The 21,295-nt window shown below is 36.9% G+C and overlaps 1 protein-coding gene across 1 annotated transcript; it reads left to right on the top strand.

Annotated features, from left to right (window-relative positions):
- Window positions 1-6,400: 6,400 nt before the first annotated feature.
- On the top strand, window positions 6,401-19,821 carry SPATA22 (spermatogenesis associated 22). Its single transcript, XM_008695259.1, has 8 exons — window positions 6,401-6,443; window positions 8,386-8,514; window positions 10,393-10,453; window positions 10,586-10,681; window positions 13,341-13,680; window positions 15,973-16,102; window positions 16,560-16,657; window positions 19,630-19,821. The coding sequence occupies exons 1-8, from the start codon at window positions 6,401-6,403 to the stop codon at window positions 19,819-19,821; spliced, it is 1,089 nt and encodes a 362-aa protein (XP_008693481.1).
- The last annotated feature ends 1,474 nt before the right edge of the window (window positions 19,822-21,295 follow it).

Here is a 21,295-nt window from a genome sequence, read left to right as displayed (position 1 = left end):
TCTGTTACAAGTTCTGAGCCCTCCTTATTATATGGACACTCCCTTCTGTAGCCCTGCCCTTTACCATATTTGGATTAAAATATGCAGAGATGAACTAGATACAGCTGTTTAACTTCTTACTCCCTCACATGGTCAGTAGATCTAAATGCAATAATAAATTAGTATCTCATACTAATACAAAAATTCTGTTCTCCTTTCAGCTACAACATGACCTACTGGTGCTTCCACTACTACCGTTAATAGTAAAAATAGTTTATACTTTTCTAATCCTCAAAAATATAAAAAATTTAAAAAATACATAAAAATAAAGAAGTGGCACATAATATCCATGCTACTACTTGATATTTATGTTTCCACTCACACTCGAAAACATTTCTTCTCTGAAATGAGTTCAGATCATTTTCATCATTGGAGAACATTTGAATCTCACCTCCAAAAACAGCCAAAGACAGATAGATCCTAAGAGACCTCCTGTGGAACCAGCATTGTTTCTTTTTTTTTTTTTAATGATCTTTTATTATATTATGTTAGTCACCATACAGTACAGTACATCCCTTGTTTCCGATGTAAACCAGCATTGTTTCTTTCAGTAACTTTTTCATGGTCAGAGACACAAGAACCAAATAAATGATCCCTTGGACTCAGAAAGCTACTTTGAAATATGCTTTAATTTCCTTCTGAGGAAGTTTTTGATAATTCTGTCAATTTCTTTAGGAATCATCCTCACTTTTTGCCTTAATACTAAGGTAAAGCAACTGGGGGTAATTTTCAAGTTTTTGTAACGCTTGAAAATGTCTTGGGGCATGCTATAAATGCTAACCAAATTAAGAGTTCATTATAATACACAGTCTAACTTCCTGGCAGCACAGACTCTTCATTGGAATGTGTTACTCAATAGGGGGTTTTATTAGGGGAAACTATCCAGAATACTAAGATGATCACATCCCTTTGGAAAAATGACTCTGAACCAAATCAGATTTGATTTCATGCTCAATCATCCAGAAAGTCAAATATGTTCAAGTACTGGAAATACTATGTACTAGTAATGCCAGATTGTTTGATAGGGGTACAACAAGAAATTCATTACCACCACAGAGAAGTTTCATTTATAATTAAATTTCCCACATGTTATCTCAGTTTATTCATATATTCACTTTCTAAGATAGGGTGGGTTAGTATTGACATTCCCATTGCAGTGCTAAAGGAAAAATCCTTCAGGTACCAGGAGAAAATTGGGCCTGGGACCCAAGTTTTCTGATTCTAAGCCCAGTGTTTTTTTACAGAACGGTGCTTCCTGTTATTTTTGGACTTTCCCAAAGTTCTAATTTTGCTCTTTTGGAATTCACATAAACTTACTACAGTGTGCTCAGGAAACAAACAAGCATACAAATGAAACACATGTTGGAGAATATAAAATGTGAATGTTTCATAATATTCAATGAACTAATCCCTATGTTCTTCCTTTAACAGATTATAATGCAGAGATAGAGAAAGCAAAATAATGAAATTCAAATTTACACATTAAAATTACAATTCTAACCTAAGAAAAAGCCTCTGTAGTCTTTGATTTTCTATCCACATCAATGTACACGGAAAACAGTGCAGAGATGCTGAAAACAAGCCTAAATGTAAACAAATGATAGTTGTATTGTTTACTTTGGTTTTAAGAATTGTAACTATGGTGAATTATTAACACTTGATTATGTTTTGTTTCTTTTCTGCTGATTGTGGTTTCTTCTGTCCTTTGCCCTAGTCTCTCTGGAAATGCTGCCTTGGTTCTTTACTCGTAGCTGGCACAAATGACTTGCATTTCGAAGCTTGTTTTATGGAATTTTAACAGATCAGCACTTTGAAGCACATTTAACATTCTTAAATAAAGTTTCCTTTACATGTCAAAATGAATAACTTTTTTGAGAGTTAATGAATTACAGCAATTTTGTCTTATACTTACCTTGTTTATTGTGTACAGAGTTTGTCTTCTGCGGAAAGCTTTATTAGAAAAAAAGGAGAGCATTTCCTTAGAAGTAGAGCAACAGAGGCTTTTCATACTCTTATACCAAGTTAACTTCCGAAACATTTTTAACTCCCTGTTTCCCAAACCACACCAAATTTTTGAGCCCTACAAAATCTACAAATTTTTATTAGTCTAATTCTTTTTTGAGAATTCAAAGAACTGATGGTATACAAAGTGGAACCCTTTCTAGTTATTATCATCTATTAGGTTGAATATTTAATGTTCTGAAGTATTTAAAAGAATAAGCCTAATAATTTCCAGCACTACAAATGTTTTGTAGGGGTGGTGGTGCCTGATTTATTAGTAAAATAATGTACTTTATAAAACAAAGGGAGAATAAATTTTTCATAGTCTTGGTCATCCAATAAATTCATTCAAAAATTTTTGTGGGAGACACATTTAAGATGTTGTTTACAAAATAGTATGACTGGGAGATAAGGAGGGTCTTCTCTCCAATATTACATATAAGGAAGGTATCTCATTCATAATGCGGTTATCCAGCAGTCATGTAATCAAATTACTCTATTTAAATTTTTTCCTTTCTTTGTGGCCCTCTTGCTGTCACCCATCCTGACTTAACTTTCCAGATGAAAATAAACCAATGTAGCCATAACAAGATCGGGATAAAATAGGTAAGTTTATACGCTGCTAGTAAAGATTCCACATTGATCATGTCTGCAGTCCTGACAGATGTAGCATAGCATGTTGCTCATAGTGGGTTTGAAGTATTTGTTTTTTTTTTTAAAGATTTTATTTATTTATTTGACAGAGATAGAGACAGCCAGCGAGAGAGGGAACACAAGCAGGGGGAGTGGGAGAGGAAGAAGCAGGTTCATAGCTGAAGAGCCTGATGTGGGGCTCGATCCCATAACGCTGGGATCATGCCCTGAGCCGAAGGCAGGCGCTTAACCGATGTGCCACAGGCGCCCCTGAAGTATTTGTTTTTAATGAGAAATCCATTTTTGGGGTGCGCGTGTGTGTGTATCAGGTCAAAATCTGTTTCCCCAAAGCTTTTAGTCATTTTTAAAAGTTTCCTTTTTTGGAACCATGACAACTAACAAGTCTTTTCAGACATTTTATTGTGTGAAATCTTCTCTTCTCCGGATTAAATGAAGACAAAATTCCTTCAAACTTATTCCTTAGTTTGGCATTCATACTTATTCTCTTTCTTCTTCTTCTTCTTCTTTTTTTTTTTTTTGGAGGCGGGGAGGGGCAGAGGGAGGAGAGAGAAAAATCTTACACAGGCTCCACACTAGTGGGGAGCCTGATGTGGGGCTTGATCTCACAACCCTGAGATCATGGCCTGAGCTGAAATCGAGTCCGTTTCTTAATTAACTGAACCACTCAGGTGCCCCTCATTCTCCTTCTTTAGATTTAATCTTATAAGAGTTGACCCTCCAGCAATGCAGGGCTTAGGAGTGCTGACCTCCAAGCAGTTGAAAATCCTTGTATACCTTTTGATTCCCCAACAACTTAAGTTTCTAATAGACTACTGTTGACTAGAAGCCTTACTAAGAGTCAATTAACACATATTTTGTATATGTATTATATACTGTATCCTTACAATAAAGTAAGCTCGAGAAAAGAAAATGTTATTAAGAAAATCATGACAGAGAAAATACATGTACAGTACTGTACTCTAAAAAATCCATGTATAACTGGACCTGCACAGTTCAAACCTGTGTTGTTCAAGGATCAACTGTACTAATGTCTCATGGTTTCATAGTCCTAGGCCTGTACTAATAACCTTTCCTCCATCTCTATACCCTCTGCACATTTCTGTTCACCTGTCCCAGGCTTCAAATGGCCAGAAGTTATAGTAACAACAAAACATGTCTTGGACTCCAGACAGAGCTAGGATTAGTATTTCTGGCCTATAGTAAGTATTCAGTAAATAGCTACTGTTATTAAATAAAAGCTAACATTTATTGAGCTTTCACTGTGCCAGGACTGTTCATTTTCTCTTTTAATACTTTGATTAAATAGTTTTTGCTGTTTTTACTGGAGGGAAATGTAGGTTTAGAGGCTGGTGATGGGTGGTGGGGAGAGCACGTATTGCATGGTGCACTGGGTGTTATATGCAACTAATGAATCATCGAACTTTACATCAAAAACCGGGGATGTACTGTATGGTGACTAACATAATAAAAAAATATTAAAAAAATAGAGGATGTAAATAACTTGCCCAAGACCAGGGAGCCAGGAAGTGACCGTCTATGGCCTGAAGGCCAGAGCCACTGTCACTGCACCATTCGGTTTCCTCTCCCCGGTCTCAAGTGGTTGTTCTCTCCACCGAGCTCGCACAGCACAGGCCCAGCCTTACAGACAGGTCTCGGATTTGCAGGGCCCTCTTCTTAACCCGGCCTCAGCTCTCCCCCTGGCCGCCAAGCGACTTTAATTCCCAGCCCTGACCCAGCAAGGTGAAGCAAACCCTATGACCTGGTTTTGAGGCCTGTGGCCTTTCAGTTATTCTATTCTAGGTGAACTCCCAGCATCTTACAAACTGATGTCTAGAACCTAAAAAACACGGGTGTGTTGGATGGGGGGAGGGGGGTATTGGGCGACCAGTCCCGGGTGCACCTCAGCAGTGAACAGAAACAGGTTTGTCCCTAGACCCATTCCTGTGCCGCGTACCTCACAGCTGTGAACGGGAGGGTAGGTGTGCTAACGTTTTCCTTCCTGAGAGAGGGGGCATGTGTCTTTCTCATCGTCCACGAACCGGACGACGCCACTGCGCGACTAAGCCCACTGCAAGCGGTGCCTGCGCCTGCGCAGTTGGACGCACGTGTGGTGGCGCGCCTGCGCAAAGCTCGACTTCTCGCGCTTTTTCGGAGGCCGGGAAGTCGGCAGTAGCTGACTGGAGTGTGTCGGCGACAGGGCGACAGGCGGCGGTTATTGGAGGAGCAGGAACCTGAAGGTTGAAGTTGTGTGTCGTGTTGGCTGGAGGGCCAAGAAGGGAAAGACTGTATTGTCCCTAGTTACCGAACTGCCCCAGTCCCTGGATCAGTAGAGGTCGTTGGAAGAGAACTTATCCCTGACTGGACCGCCCAGGAGGAGCCATGATAGGCCCTCCTGGCCTCCGTTTGAGGCAGTGGTCTTTGGGGGGGGGGGGGGGGGTGTGTGTGTGTGTGTGTGTGTGTGTGTGTGTGTGTGTGTGTGTCTGCATTGAACAAACTTTTTGCACATCGAAGCTGCCAACCACATTACTGCCATCGGGGTCTAGTTAGAAGCCGGGGTTGGGCAACTCCGTGTCCCTGACTCCATGGTCGCGGGAGGCTAGCGTACTTTCGTTGATTTTGTTTGCGTGACGCTCAGAAACGTAATAGCCCTTGTAAGCCCCTCGCTAGGGGCAAGGTGTGAGTTGCCTTGGTATTTCTGTGTTGAGAGAAAGTCGCATAACCTCTGCTTTGCTTCGTAGAATGACATCAAGAATATTTTCTAAAGGGCCTGCTGTAACCGGCTTCAAGCCCAAGATGTGGAAACAAAGCAGAAACAGTCCTTGCCCTTACGTTTCCTAAGTTTTATTTCTATAAGTGATATTTGGACATTAATGTTTACCTCAGTATGATTTACATTGTTATATAGTTGTGTTCATGTCTATTTTCCTCATTGGATAGTGGATTTAGGAGCAGAAATTACCTTATTTAGGTTTGTGTTTTGCCTTGTCATGTAATAGGCAAGTGTTGGTTGAATTAAATTGGGATTGAAGTATATTAGGAGGCTAAACATGGAAAAAATTACAACATATTTTGTTGTAGAAGAAAAAACTTGTTTCGCTTCTTGGAGTTATATAGACACCGAATAGAAACTTACCGTTACAATTATTCTGGATATTGAGGCCTTAGTCTGTGGTATTATATAATACAGGAATCTCAAATTAATGGCCAAAGCAAGTGATCTGCAGAGTGTTTTAAACTGAGCTAGAGCATGTTCTCACGTGGTTGGTTCGATTGTTTATGCTTCCTCTGTGGCCTTGTAAGCACACCAGTTTGCCAGTGTTGTAGTCCATTTCCCTCTACGGTTCAGAACTGTTGTTATTGGGGGTCCTTGGTCCTGGAATACATTATGTAGAGTGTGTGAAAGTCTATGTATGTTAAGGAAGCAAGGTTATGGCCACCTTAGTCCTAACCAATTTCAAACAGAGCTGGAAAAATTAGATTGTTATAAATTCTTATTCGGGAAGCAAAAGATTCTGTAAAGTGATTCCCTTATCAGGTGTGAAACCATACTGTTAAATCATAGCTTCAGTAATTACTAGGCTGAGAATTTGATTTTTTTGTTGATTCAATTTGAGTTGAAAATTTCTTTCTTTGAAGATTTAGTCATCAACTTCATTTGTAAATTTGGAGTGCTAAAGAAAAGTTACAGGCTTTGATATTGAAGGAAATGAAGAGAAACCTGAATGAAAATTCAACTCGAAGTACAGCAGGTATCAAACAATTTTATTGTTCAATTTTATTTATAAAATTTTTATTTTAAATTTTGTATATTTTTATATACCATGTAAACCTTGTGTAGTTTATAGACGGAACATTTTGGAAGGAACTTTTTAAAAAGATTGAACATATAATCTAGCCTCCCTACTTTTTAGGTCCAAGGGAATAAAATAACTTAGTTAAAAAATTTAGTGGCAGAGGTGGGAGTAAATTGAAATATTCCTGGATTTATCCTAGTATTCTTTCTACAAACCCTATGTGCTTGAGTTGTTTTTCACTTTTTTTTTTTTAAAGATTTTATTTATTTATTTGACAGAGAGAGAGACAGCCAGCGAGAGAGGGAACACAAGCAGGGGGAGTGGGAGAGGAAGAAGCAGGCTCATAACAGAGGAGCCTGACGTGGGGCTCGATCCCAGAACGCCGGGATCACGCCCTGAGCCGAAGGCAGACGCTTAACCGCTGTGCCACCCAGGCGCCCCTGTTTTTCACTTTTAAGCTGAAAACAAAGAAATAGATTTATTTCTATTTGTGTTTGTGACTTACTTATTTAAAATATTTCCAGAAGCACTTCTGTCTCCCTAACAACTTCCTGCTTTCCCAATTTATTAGTTAGTAAAAGGACAGTGAGTAAGAATGAAGAGAACCAGGGGAATGGTGATAATGCACAGTGAAGACAGTAATAGCTATTTATGGTGGCTGTGCTGTATTCTACCCATTTAATTATATGTATTAATTTATTTAATCCTTACACCAGCTCTCTGGGATAGGCATCATTATTATCATTCCTGTTTTCCAGATGAGAAACTAAGGCACAAAGAGTTTAAATACGTAACTTATGACGTGGCAGAGCCAGCATTTGAACCTAGGAATCTGGCTCTAGTGTTCATGCTTTTAATCACTGTATTATCCAGCTTCTCTGTGTATGTCATAATAGCACAATGAGTTAAGGAAATTGCCCAAATTTATACTTTGAAGTTGTGATTCAAACCCAGGCAGTCTGATTTCAGAGCTCACATAATTTTCCCAGCCTTTTATCAGACAGTTATCCCAGAATCTATGTTTTTACCACAGTACAAGTGTTAACGGACCAGCTAGAGTATGATCTAGAGGCAAGATATCTGAACTGAGATTTATGAAGCTTGAGGCCTGTCTAGGCACTGTGCAAGCTTTTTGGACCCCTTTTGTGTCTGAGATCCCTTCTAGTTTTAGTATTTATAAATTCTGACTTTTGGCTTGCCTTGAGATCCCAGTCCTCCCATCTTGAGGGCTTGGAGGTAATATTTATCCTCATGTGGATTGAATATTATCATTTTAGGCATTCTCAAAATGATCCACAGAAAATATGTATTATAGACACCTGGAGTGCATGTTAAAATTGCAGAGTTTTAGATTCCAAACTAAAGCTGTTGAAATAAAATCTATGAGAGTGGGATCTAGGAACTGGCATGTTAAACACAATTCCACATAAATCTTAGTCAAACTAAAGTTGGAGAACCATGGCCCTAAAGGGTGTGCTGTCATAGTCCAAAGAGTGGTTAGGGTTTTGGAAAGTATGGGTCAGAGTGTGGTTCTGCCTCACTTCTGTTGTACTTGAAGGGTCCCCTCCAGTTGACAGGGTAATAAGCAAGCACAGAAAGGAAATAAGGAAAACAAAAAGTGGATTTGGAAGGGGTTGGGGGGTGAGGAAGGAGATGGGAATTACTTCCAAACAAGAGGAATTAAATCAGTGTTAATGTAGTTTTTATAGAGACAAATGAGGTTATTTGGGACCTTAAAAAGAATGTAAAAATCAATCCAAAGATACAGAAATATTCTGTGATAAATATAAAATTAACATGTAGAAGTAGACAAATTAAAATTGTTATTATACACAGTTATTCCATAACTCTATCTATTTGCCTATTATGTACTAATTTATTGGTACATTCAATTTAGGCTGTTTGCCTGTACCATTGTTCAATCAGAAAAAGAGGAATAGACAGCCACTAACATCCAATCCACTTACAAATGATCCAAGTATCAGTACTGCTTCTGACAGTTATGATTTCCCTCCTCTACCACCAGGTAAGAAAATAAGGGGAAAATTTTCAGAAAATAAGAATTAGGATTATAGAAAAATCACCGTTTTTATTTTATTATAATGGAAATAGAAAGTTTATTTTTTTTCTCCTTTCTCCTATCCAAATATAGGGATTACTTGGCTCTTTCTGAACATTCCAGTACAGTAGTTTGAGTTTCCTTGTCTACAAGGGTGGCTTAGCATTTAAATGGAGTATCTTAGATCTGGAGCCTTTATTCTAATGAAGTTGTAACCCACATTGTAAAGATTTGTTTTTTCTTTTTCAAGATATATGGATATTGTGACTTAGGCATGTGGTGATAAAGAATGGAGAAACTCAAATTGCCTCAGGAATTGGGATATGTGTACACATGAACACAGGATAAATGGGAGAAAATTTAGACCTGAGGAAGGGTAGAAGCCTAAAATTTCTACTGCGTGGCTTTTTTCTCTTCTGATAGCATTTTTGCCTCTCTTCATTTGTTGCTGTATTTCTCCCATCTAGTCGGCTTCCTTATAGCTGCAGCTAGCCCATGACCTAAACTGTCCTTGCTGGAAGTTCACATAGCCTTTTAGTGTTAGTTCTCACAGTCCACTGTTGACTGTCTTCTGTATCTGTTGATTAAATTCTAAAGATGGCCTTTGGTTCAGCGCATCTTTTTAAGTAAGGTCACTAAAATTCTGATTTAGCTTTATGATTAGGCCTCTCATCTCTGCAACAATTAGCTTTGGTGGTGGGTGCTGAGAGGTCTTAATGTTTGCTGACTTTTTATTTCTCTTCAGAAGAAGGCACGGACAAGCAGGCATTCTGAAATATACTTGGTATATGCTGGTTATATACATTTATATATTTTTGAGGCTACTTTGAAAATCTTTAATAGGATCTTTTGCAACTAGAATTTTAAAATTTCTCTCCCCCCATATGTATTTGTTAATTTCATCCAGCATGTAATCATAGGCCTTAGTCTGCTTATAAATCTATAATTATTTTCTTTTCTTCCACATTTGAGGAATTCAAAGTAGGAATTTATATCATTTTCATTTTTATCAATGAAAGATAAAAGTTCACACAGATGTACATAAATGGGCATTTATCTGGTCTTCCTCTGCCATCTAGAAAAATTCTCTGACGTTTAAAATATTTTTTTTTAAATAGCATGAATGTTGGTCTTGAAAAATAACAATGGTTGGAGCTACTCCATAAGGAAATGTTCATCCACCTGAAGTACTGAACTGTCCAAGCTCTGAGCAGGATTACTACCTGTCAGAGATGTAGTAAGATTCCTACATTGGGTGAGACGTAGGGCTAGATCAGTGTTCTTCAAATTTTTGTCTTGATCCATTAGTCTGGTTGGGAAATAATCTTTAAAGAAGGAAATAGAAGAGAATAGAGTAGAATAGAAAATGTCAGGGTGCATCACAGATGGTAAGGATACAAGTTGATGTCACAGTTTTGTTATGTTCTCTCTCTTTTGTCTCTCTCTCTCTCATGCACAGCATGCATGTGTGTATGTGCCTATGTTCTGGGCTGTGATGTACTTTTTGCTGTAGGTTGGGATCAAAAAAATTTAAGAAACATTGGTTACACTGAATTCATGCTACAAAGTAGAAGGTGTACCACACTAGAATTGATCATGGAAAAGATACAGATTAAACTATTACCTTTGTTTAAAATACAATGGGAAAGAAAGACATCTATAAAAATTAATGGGGCAGGCGGTGACAAATTCCACAACAAAGTGTTGTTGAAGAACATATCCGCATCTCAAGTCCTTTTCTTCTTCAGGCTTTTAGTTACCCACCAACTAAATAGTATGAAATGATTATTTTTTTTAAAAATGCTACCTATCTTACTTTTGTCTATGCTACTTGTATCTTTTGAGATTGGGCCTGGGAAGCTGTGAATCCAGAGTTGCCTCCTTTAATGAAAACAATGAACACAGGGTAGGTGGAAAAATACATACCAGTGACTGTATGGTGTCTGTTACTGACTGATGTTATACTTCATTGTGTATTTTACGTTTCTCAGTTTGGAAACAAGCTATTAATATTTAATAAGACGTGTTTCCTTGAAAGGCAAATACCACATTCAGTTTCTCATCCTCTGAGAAGTCAAGATTCCATGTCTAAGTCTATTCAATCAAATACTGAAAGAAGCAAGAGTCATTGGAGGTGAGTTTACTTAAGATTTTTCTTTCTTCCATTCCTTCTTCTCTTTCCCCTCTTTTTTTCTCCTCCATTCCTTTCTCCTTCATCTCTTCCTTTCTCAGGCAAAATTACATTTAGGAAATTTTTATACTTAATAGTAAGTAACCATGGCAGTATTAACTGTGTTTTATAAAAGAAGTTTAAAAATGCTATATAAAACTTTAAAAATAGGCAAATTTGTCAGTGCATATGTTTCCAAAGAATTCTTCATGTTAAAATGAAATTTCTGCCAATATTTATCACCATGCTATGGATCATTACTAATCATTACTAATTGACAGTATGTGAAGAGTCAGGAATAACTGTATTTTAGTGTTGGATATATTTAGGAATTGACAACCAAATAGAATGGTCAGTCTCACCCTAGTAAGACAGTCAGCTCCATGGTAAACAGAAGAGAGTAAGAAAGAAAGATGATGACCAAAATGCATATGCACAAGCAGTGGTAGGTGCTCAAGAAATGAAGATGACCATGAAGGAAGATGGTGAGGATGCTTCTGGATCATTGCCATAAGAATCTAAGTTTAATCCCTAAATATTATGAAAAAATAAATAGATAGGAAAAGGACATGGATTATTTGTTGGGTTGGATTTGGTATTCTTGAGTCAATAGTAACTATTGAAGGAAATAATTTTGGGAACAAAGTATTAGAAAAACAACATCGAACGTATACCATGTATCAATCTTGTTTAGTGTTTTGATATGTTTTTTAGTCATCCTTACAACAATCCTTTAAAGTTAATATTACCTTCACTTTTATTAGAGATACCATATTTTTAAAGGGGAAAAGCTTTTAATAAAGTAGATATAAAATAAATAAAATTAGTTTTGATCATGCTAGTTTCCTCAGAACCAGTTAGTTATTTTCTGTAACCCAGGGCTTATTACCTAGGCCATTCAGTGGTTTGAGATGGTCCTTGGAGGGACAGTTTCAGCTGCAGGTGCTATAAGAAAATCCATTCTGACTGGCATTAGAGAATTAGGTAACACTGTATTCTGGACAGGCAGTCAGTATTAGATATTCCTATTTGAAATCATAGATAATCTGTCAGACAGTTGGAATGTAACAACAGAAAATCCAGGGGGCAAAAAACATTTGAAAACCCAAGTAGGCAGCTGGTAATCTGCTGAAGCTCTTTTAGCTGGTTCTCTGCTTAAGTTTAGAATCTCTGCTTTACCTTCACATCCATGTAGCCCCAGTAAGAGCTTGTTCTTGAGATCCCATTGGACACCTAGATCCAAGGAGAAGGCTCCAAAGCAGACATTACTCTTCCCTTCTCAGAAGCCACTACAACTTAAGTGCCTTTCATGGTCTGGTTGGGATGTTGAGGACCTGACTGAGCTGGATTGGCTGCTGAAGCAGCATCTTTGTGTGGGCTCACCCGGGAAGGTCAAAGGACTGGTTCTTCCAGGACTTTTCCTAGACAAAAATGTGGGAGGAAGTTGCCAATGTGCTGTGTATCAATAAGGAGTTGTGAAGCGGAAAGAAATTTTTCTAAACTGAATAATAAACGTAATTTCTATAGCCATGAGAGAGGAAAGGCAAAATTTGGTTTCTCTTCTCTCTATTGAAAATAAAATTGCTATCATATCAAAAGGTGATCAATGTAGGAAAAATTTTATAGGCAGTTAATTAATAAAAATACTAGAAATATTTTTTTCCTGGATATTGTGATGTTTGTGATATTTATCACCTTTTAAAAGTTTGAAATTGTTCGTGATTTCTTTCCTCATTATTTGCATACCTAATTTTGTACCTTATTTACTTAAGAAAGCTGCCCACAGTATACAAGCTTCAGGCCCCGTACAGTCTGGACTTGTGCCTGGTCACTAGGGAATCTGGACCTTTCTTTGGATTATTTTCTCTAACAAGGGATGAGTTGTATTATTTGCCCCCTGCTAATACTGGTGATATTTTCAGGAGAATTATTCAGAAATAAGAATTTGTGACCTGAACTAGTTTTTCCCTGTGGAACTCTTAACTGGTCTGCTTAGAAATTATACTTTTGATTTTGACCTCATTAACATCGTGTTCTCATCAGCTAATATAATTCATTTAGATTAATGTAGCTACTAAAATGTTGCAACAGATTCATAAATTGGGCTTTTAAGCTATGTAGTAAAAGTATAAAATTTCTAAACAAATAGTTATCTACACTGCCTGTATTTCTTCTTCTTGTGATTTAAAATCACCGATAAGCCATAGTTTAACTTGTTAAAATTTTACTTTGTAGAAAATTTAAAAATAAATGTATAAAGAAGCAGGCAAATGTCCTCAGAATCTTACCACTCAGAGACAACCACTGTCATATGAAAGCTTATATAGTTTAAAAATATACCTTATAGCACTGGACTCTGAGTTGGGAGGCTAGGATTCTCTGGGTTCCAGATAGATAGTAACATGCTGTCTAACTTCAGGCAAGTTACTTCCTCCCTCAGTTTCGTCACCTAAAAAGAGAGGTATAATGTATTGTAGGGTTGTTGTGATAATGTATTTGGAATTTCCAACTAGTCAGTAGTACAAAGTACTTTATAAATCACAATTTTTCACTATTAATTTTTTAAAAGAAAAAGTATATAGAAACAAAAACTAATATTAATTAAAAAAAAAACCTATTACAGCTACAAGGATGGCAACAAAAATACCAGCTGGAAAACTTGGGCTGGAAATGATGTTAGGCCTCAGTGCAAAAGAACAAACCTGGTGGCAAATGATGGAATAAATTCTTGTCCAAGGAGTTGGGGAGTTCAACAAGGGAAACCATTAAGAATATCAGAACCGCCTAATTCATCTCACCAAAGAGAAGCCGAAGTACTTAGACAAACACATTCGTCAAAAATACCTGGCTCCACAATGAGAGATCTAGACAAAAACAGTGCGTTACAGGCGTTTAAGCCTAATTTTCAACAAAATCAATTTAAGAAGAAAATGTTGGATGATATTCCAGAAAACACTCTCAAGGTAAACTTTTTAATATGGATCATTTGCATTTAAAAATGAGATAGATAAATATTTAGATTACAAAGATAAGAGCATTTAAAATCAATCTCATGGCATGCATTACATGTTTAACACAAATATCTAATCCCATTGGCGTAGCTGAATGTTTGTTTCCAAAATACTTCCTTAGAGATTGAATGGCTGCTCCTTCTCATAGTTGCCTTAGAGTGTCCTACTGGGTCCTGAATTTCACTGCTGACTGATTATTGAGATGATGAGAGTTTATCCATTACTTAACAGAAATTCTGCCATTTCTTCATGTGTCAGTCTAAGTTTTTTGTAACAGGGGTCAGCAAACTCTTTTTGTAAATGGCCTGATAGTAAATATTTTTTTTACTTTATAGGTCATATTGTTTCTCTTAGGTATACCACTCAACTCTACCATTGTAGCTTAAAAGCAGCCATAGACAATACATAAATGAACAGGCTTGGCTGTGCTCCAATAAAGGTTTACGAAAGCAGACAATAGGTTAGATTTGGACTTCAGGCCAGAGTTTATTTTACCTTTCCAACTTCACATTCTATAATCTACAAATTCTCTTATATACTGGCCATTTCAGACCCTTCACAATTCTCTGAACATGATATAGACTCTAATAGGACTCTGCTTTGGTTTATATTTTTCCTTATACCTGTACATCAGCCTTACTTCTCCTCTCACCACTCCTTGCTCTAATTGCTCTTTGTGAATATCTTTTATATATTTTGTGTTCTGGTTGTTCACTACTTTCCTTCCCTTGTTGCCTGGCCCAATAGATTCTTTACTCTCCACTCTTCTCTGTGCTCTGGAAGGCTGAGTTGTCCTGCATAGTGCAGCTTCCTGAGGTCCCTAGGCTAGCTCTTGTTAGGGGTCAGCCACTGGAAGTCACTGGCAGGAAATCAGAGGGTGGAGAGAGAGGCAGGGTTTTCCAGTTTTCTCCCTGTTTAAATGTTGTGTTGTAGGCAGTAGCTGTCCCTAAATGATGCAGCTCTTCCATGAGTCCAGCTTTCACAGGTGTGGTAATTTTATTTCTTCCCCTTGTCCTTTCAGCTTAGTAACGACAGAAGTCTCTTATTGTTGTTAGTCCTTGAGGGCTTACGTACCCTGTGTTTGTTCTGCCCATACACATGTAAGAAGTCTTTTCAACAAGCCATTTGGGGTAAATTTTTTTTTGGGGGGGCTAGAAATCTGACTAATGTAGCGTGTGCTACATATGCTATATAAGGCTTTCAGCCTTATGTTTCCTTGTACAAAAGAGTGATATGATATAGTTACCTTAGTAACAGTTGTTCATTATGGCAGTAGCTCTCAATGGGAGGCATTCGTATCTTGGTTAGGAAGGGGAGGAGGAGGGAAGGTAATTGCAGTTAGGAAAAAAAAAGTCCCATCAAGTGTTCTTTGATGTGCCCCCACCCTTAAAAGGGAAAGTGCCTTCTTCCCTCCCCCCAAAATTATTACCTTAACATACTGTATTCCTAGTTGATCTTTAAAAATGCGAAACACATTCTCATCTTAGGGCCTTTATACTTTGCTATTCCCTCAATCCTCACTTAACAACCTATTTAAAATAATAATTCCTTGAGAGCTTGTTTGGAGGTTCGCAAGTAATGAATCATGGAACTTTACATCAAAAACTAGGGATGTACTGTATGGTGACTAATACAATATAATAATAAAAAAATTAAAAATAATAATTCCTGTTTCTCTTTATCCTTTTACCCTGTTTTTTTTTTTATTCATAGGATGTATCAATTCCTGACATTCCTTTATGTATTTATTTGTTTATTTTCTGAATCCTCCATTAGAGGGCAAAATCTGTGAGATAGCTTGTCTGTTTTGTTCAGTGTTGTTTCCTCATTAGCTGTATTTGGCACCTAGTAAATGCCAGTAAGTACTTTTGGAATGATTGAGTGAATGTGTCTGGCTCCCCTCTTAGAGTGTGAACACATTAGGGAAAGGAACTGTGTTTTACTCACCTGTGTTTATCAGAGGATTGGCACACGATGCTTTAAAAATATTCAGTGAATGAGTGAATGTTCATACAAATAATTCTCTTCTTGGTTAATTGTCTCCAATTACATCCTAGTTTCTTCTCCTGTAAAGTGCTAATGATGTCTTTAATTTAGGGGAATAACTATACTAAAATTTTCAATATTTTTAATATATTTTATACATTTTATACATAAGAACCTAAAATCTTTACATGGAAAGTGAAAGAGTATGATGAAAAAAATGAAATGTTTTTGTAATGCTATGTTTTTATTTTTCAAAAGGAAGGCTCATTGTATCAGTTAAAGCTTAAGGAAAAAGATAATTCTTTAAGAATTATATCTGCAGTTATTGAAAGCATGAAGTACTGGCATGAACATGCACAGAAAACTGTACTTCTTTTTGAAATATTGGGTAGGTATAGTACTTCAGAACACCTCAGTAATACTGTTTGGACAATAGTTTTGAATGTCTATAGGAATACCTAGGGGATCTTAAAAATAAAATTTGCAAAAGGAGATTATGGTTTATTAGGATTTTCTTCACTTCCTGGATTTGTTATTGATTTGTGTGACTTAAGATGTATTTGGTTATTTATGGTAGTAGTCTTCTGATTCATAATGTTAAAACGGGAAAGATTGTTACAGGGGCTCAGACTTAACCCCTGAGTTGGATAGGGCCAGAAATTTTGTTTTCCGTAGTATAAAACAGTTTCAGAGATATTGTTCCCTCTTAAGATGTTGTCTTTATTATTGTATAAATAAAACTTGAAGAGCTAGTTGTAGGAATATTTATTTAAATATTACTTCCCACTGTTAAACTGTATTTGCATTTTACCAGCACTGATTTTCCCCATTTTAATGTTGCTTAGCTGTTCTTGATTCAGCTGTTACACCTGGTCCATATTATTCAAAGACTTTCCTTATGAGAGATGGGAAAAATACTCTGCCTTGTGTATTTTACGAAATAGTGAGTATTTGTTTAAATATTCTTTGTAAAGTCTATGCCAACAAAACATACAAATGCAGGCTATAATTCCATTGTAGTAGAAATTCTGTTAACAATTTGGTAGTACTTTCAACATTTTGTTTGGTTTTAGTTCTGACTTTAAAGTTCATTTGTGCAGCTAATACAGATAACTTACTATGTGCCAGGTGCTGTGCTAGATACAAGGGATACAAAGTGGAATATAAGTGCTAAACAGCTTTTTCTGTCAAAGACTTTATTATAATCTCAGAAAGAGTTACATAAATGTTACACTGTGGTATGATAAATGGTAGGGTAGAGTGTGTACAGTGTGCTCTAAAGGTAGATAGGAGGGATGGGACAGATCAGAGAAAGATTTTTGAAGAATGTAGTAACCTATCTTATCTTACACATTTAAAGAGTAATAAATGAAGCCAAAGTGTGTTGGGGGAGGGGAGAGGTAGAAGGAATGCATTCTTAGATGAGAAGGCAGCATATGGAAGGACATGAAGCTGAGAACATGGATTGTAGAGGAAACTGCAAGTAGTTTATAATCACCAGAGTATGGAAGGATAGTGGTTCTGAAGTTGGAGGAAGGCAAGGAGTGGGCCGGGATATAGGAAAGACTCTTGGTGACAGAGAAGACTGTGGGTGACAAAGGAGGCTGGAGACTTTGTAAGAGTTACATACTTTGTAGAAGAGTTTGGTATTAATTGTGAAATTGTCCTAAATTCTGAAATCAGACTTGGATTCCAATTTTACTCCACCATTTACTAGCTTTATGACCTTGAGTAAGCTGCTTAAATTTCCTGAGTTTTTTCATCTGTAAAATGGGGAGACTAATTCCTATTTTGAAAGGTTGTTTTGGAGATAAGATAATAAAATATATGAATGTACATCTCCTGACACATAGTAGATGATCAATAAATAGTAATTATATTATTAATTTCTATAATATCATTAATGCTTATTTTTTCTAGTCTGTTAAGTTTAAAAATCTTTTATTGAAGTATAACATATACCTAAAAGTGCACAAATCATAATCATACAGTTCTGTGAAGTACCTATGAAATATCACAAAGTGAACATTACCAAGGCTAAGATAGCGGACATTGCTGTCACCCTATGCATCCTGTGTCTTCTCATTCACTACCTCCTGTCTCCTACCTAAAAGCAACTACTATCCTGACTTTTAATATCACAAATTAATTCTGTTTATTTTTGAACCTTATATATATGGTATGTCTTTTATGTCTTTCCCTCAACACAATGTTTGTAAGATTCATTTATGTTGTTTCATGTAGCTATAGTCCATTTATTTATATTTCCGTGTACAAAAAGCTAAAACAGTTTCTATTTTGTTGGTGGCATCCATGTTTCCAGATTTTTTGCTGTTATGAATAATGTTCTATGAATATTATTGTATGTCTCGTGCATATGCACACATTTCTGTTGAGCATATACCTAGAAGTAAAATCACTGCATCATAGTGCATGTGTATGTTCCAATATAGTAGTTATTTACTAAAGAATTTTCCAGAGGTTTGTGCTAATTTACACTCTCACAGTGTACACAAGTTATAGATTTTCTGCATTCTTAACAACACTTAGTACTGTCAGTCTTTTTTATTTCAGCTATGTGGGTGTTAAGTGTTATCTTACTTTTCTACAGTTCCCTGATGACTAATGAGGTCGAACACTATATATTTCCTGGCCACTTAGATACCTTCTTCTGTAAAGTCTATTCAGCTCTCTTGTTCTTTTTTTCTATTGAATTATTGTATTGTCCTTACTGATTTATCAGAGGTTTTTCTTTGCGTGACTATTTTGGGTACAAGTTATTCATCCATTATTTGTATTGCAATTTTTTTCTCATACTCCATAGTTTGCTTTTTCAGTCTTAATAATGGCTTTTGGGGAGCAGAAATTCTTCTTTTTAATATAGTCTTTTTAGCAATTATCAATACTACCTTTTATAGCTAGTGCTTTTTATGACCATTTGGTGAAAAATTCCAGAATACTTACCTTTAATTAATGATTGAGAGGGTTTGATGCTGGCTGGTGTTTTTCCATTTTACTGGTTCCATTAAAAGCATAGCCCTTTTGGGTCCCAACCCTAAGCCGGGGTGAGGGTATGAGTGGTGACCAGAATCTCCTTTCTTTGGGAACCTCTGATTCCATTTTTTTTTAAAGATTTTATTTATTTTGACAGAGAGAGACAGCCAGCGAGAGAGGGAACACAAGCAGGGGGAGTGGGAGAGGAAGAAGCAGGCTCCTATCAAAGAAGCCTGATGTGGGGCTTGATCCCAGAACGCCGGGATCACGCCCTGAGCTGAAGGCAGAAGCTTAATGACTGTGCCACCCAGGCACCCCCCTGATTCCATTTTTTATCTCCCAGTCCTAGGAGCCTGTCAAAAGCTCTGCTCAGTTTCTTAGACTCTCAAGTGTCTTGACTATTCTTGACAGATAATCTCAAGAAGAAACATCCCTAAATGTCAAGCCCCACTTTGGACTCCTGTCCTCTCCCAGATGGGAGTCTCTCTACTCCCTCACTGCATTGGTATCTCTCTAGTGTCTATAAGGAGACTTAAAAATATTTCATCCAGCTCTTTTAGTTGTTCTTAGCTAGAGAGTTGGTCTGAACTACCTGTCTGCTGTCTACTGGAAGTGGAACTCTAGCAGTCTAATAAAGTGAATAATTGATGTGCTATTACACTGGGAGTAATTCAGTCTTAAGAAGCAACAGCTCATCAAATTGTAAAAAGCCCTACCCAAGTGAAAGTTTTTCCTCTGTGACAGGGCACCCATATATGCCTAGCTCTCATGGTCTTACAAGCAGTGGGGCCCTAAATCAGGTGAGGGAATTACAGCTTTTGGGGTGATTCATATTTAGTTGGGCATATAATTAGTTTTAAAAAACTGAAATTCAGATGAAGTAAAAAATAACTTCTTTGATATTTATTTTTTCAAAAACAGGATCGTGAACTTCCAAGACTGATCAGAGGCCGAGTTCATAGGTGTGTTGGAAACTATGACCAGAAAAAGAATATTTTCAAATGTGTTTCTGTTAGACCAGCATCTGTTTCTGAACAAAAAACTTTCCAAGCATTTGTTAAAATTGTAGATACTGAGATGAGGTATTATACTGATATAATGAATGAAATTTGAATAGTGGTAAGGGAAGTTTAAGTAGTATAGTTTAAAGCATTTTCCTATTATTGTTTAAATGATCATCTCCATGGTTATAGCTACTGTTCTTTTGTATTTCACTTGTTGAATTAAAATATTTCAATCCTTTTAAATGTGGAAAGAGTTTTTTTTAATGAAAATGGTACATTTGCTAAAATTAAACAACCATTTCTAATAACAATGCTCAAAATAATGGCAATAAATGCTTCTTTAATGTGATATAATAATATATTTCAGTCAGCCCAAAAGCCAACATCAAGCTTAATGGGGAAATATAGAGACATTCCCACTAAAATCAGGAATAAGACAAGGGTGCCCACTGTCAGTACTGTTATTAAGCATTATGCTGGAGCTGCTAGTCTATAGTTCATTTAATTATTTCAAATATTTAGTGAGCATATGTAATATATATATGTATGTATTTATATATAATTTGCATTTAATTCTCTGTTTCCTTATATCTGTGCTTCTAAAACGCATCTGCACTCTGGTCTTTCCTTTCTACATCCTCTCCCTGCCCTCAGTTTTAAGATCTCAATTTCTTACTACTCTATGAAACAAACAAGTGGAGGAGAGCGATAGTCTCCAGCTTCAAAAACAGTCAAGATGGAGGAATCCCTTGGAAGGTTCATGAAAGGAGGGTGCAGAAAATGATAGCAGGTTCTTTTTTGGCTTTGCAGTTACTGCCTTATACCAAGGATTCAGTTGTAATGCCAGTTGGGAGATCACAGCCAGAAAGATTGGTGTACACGCCTATACATATGGTATATACTTTGAACCAGGAACCCATATATAGTGCTCTTTCTTCCATAGCCATGATTTATGAGTCTGGGAATTAAGAGGTGGTAGCAGGACTGACTTTCGTTATTAGACCAAATGATATACTCAAAAAATTTTTGCTTCTTACCCCAACAATTTTAGGCTGCTAGTTTAGAGATCTTACTTTCTGCTGTCATCTAGGGTGCCCAAAATGCAGACAGAATCTTATTTGCTAGTAGTTTATTTGGGACTGTTCTCTCACAGGAAGAGACAGAGGGGTGTAAATAGTGAAGAGAGGAGAACCAATAACTGGGGTGGCTTACTAAGTTGGCCAGTACTGATGTGAATAAGGCTTGTGAAGTGCATCATAGAACCATCCACCTTAGCTCCCACCACTTGCTTTTTTAAGGGTTGGCACATGGGTCCTGAACTTCTTACATTTTCAGGTGTGTATGTATCAGTATTAAACTGGCTGCCATGATATTCTACTCCATGGAAGCAGAAAAACCCTATGACAGAATGTAATAAGCAGGTGGAGCAGGCCTGAGGCAATACAGTTAGATTGTATCTCTGTGAAGCTGCTTGAAGTCTGCAGAACTGGTGAATGCAGCTGTCCTGGAATAAAAGAAGATGTCTGAGAGAATCTGAAGGGGTGCACAAGAAGTTTCCGGTATGGCTCCTGAGGAATGTTTCT

The sequence above is a fragment of the Ursus maritimus genome, unplaced genomic scaffold, assembly GCF_017311325.1.
Source record: "Ursus maritimus isolate PB19 unplaced genomic scaffold, ASM1731132v1 scaffold_24, whole genome shotgun sequence".
Lineage (NCBI taxonomy): Eukaryota > Metazoa > Chordata > Mammalia > Carnivora > Ursidae > Ursus > Ursus maritimus.
The sequence above is the reverse complement of the archived record's forward strand: the minus strand, read 5'-3'. Positions and strand labels throughout refer to the sequence as shown.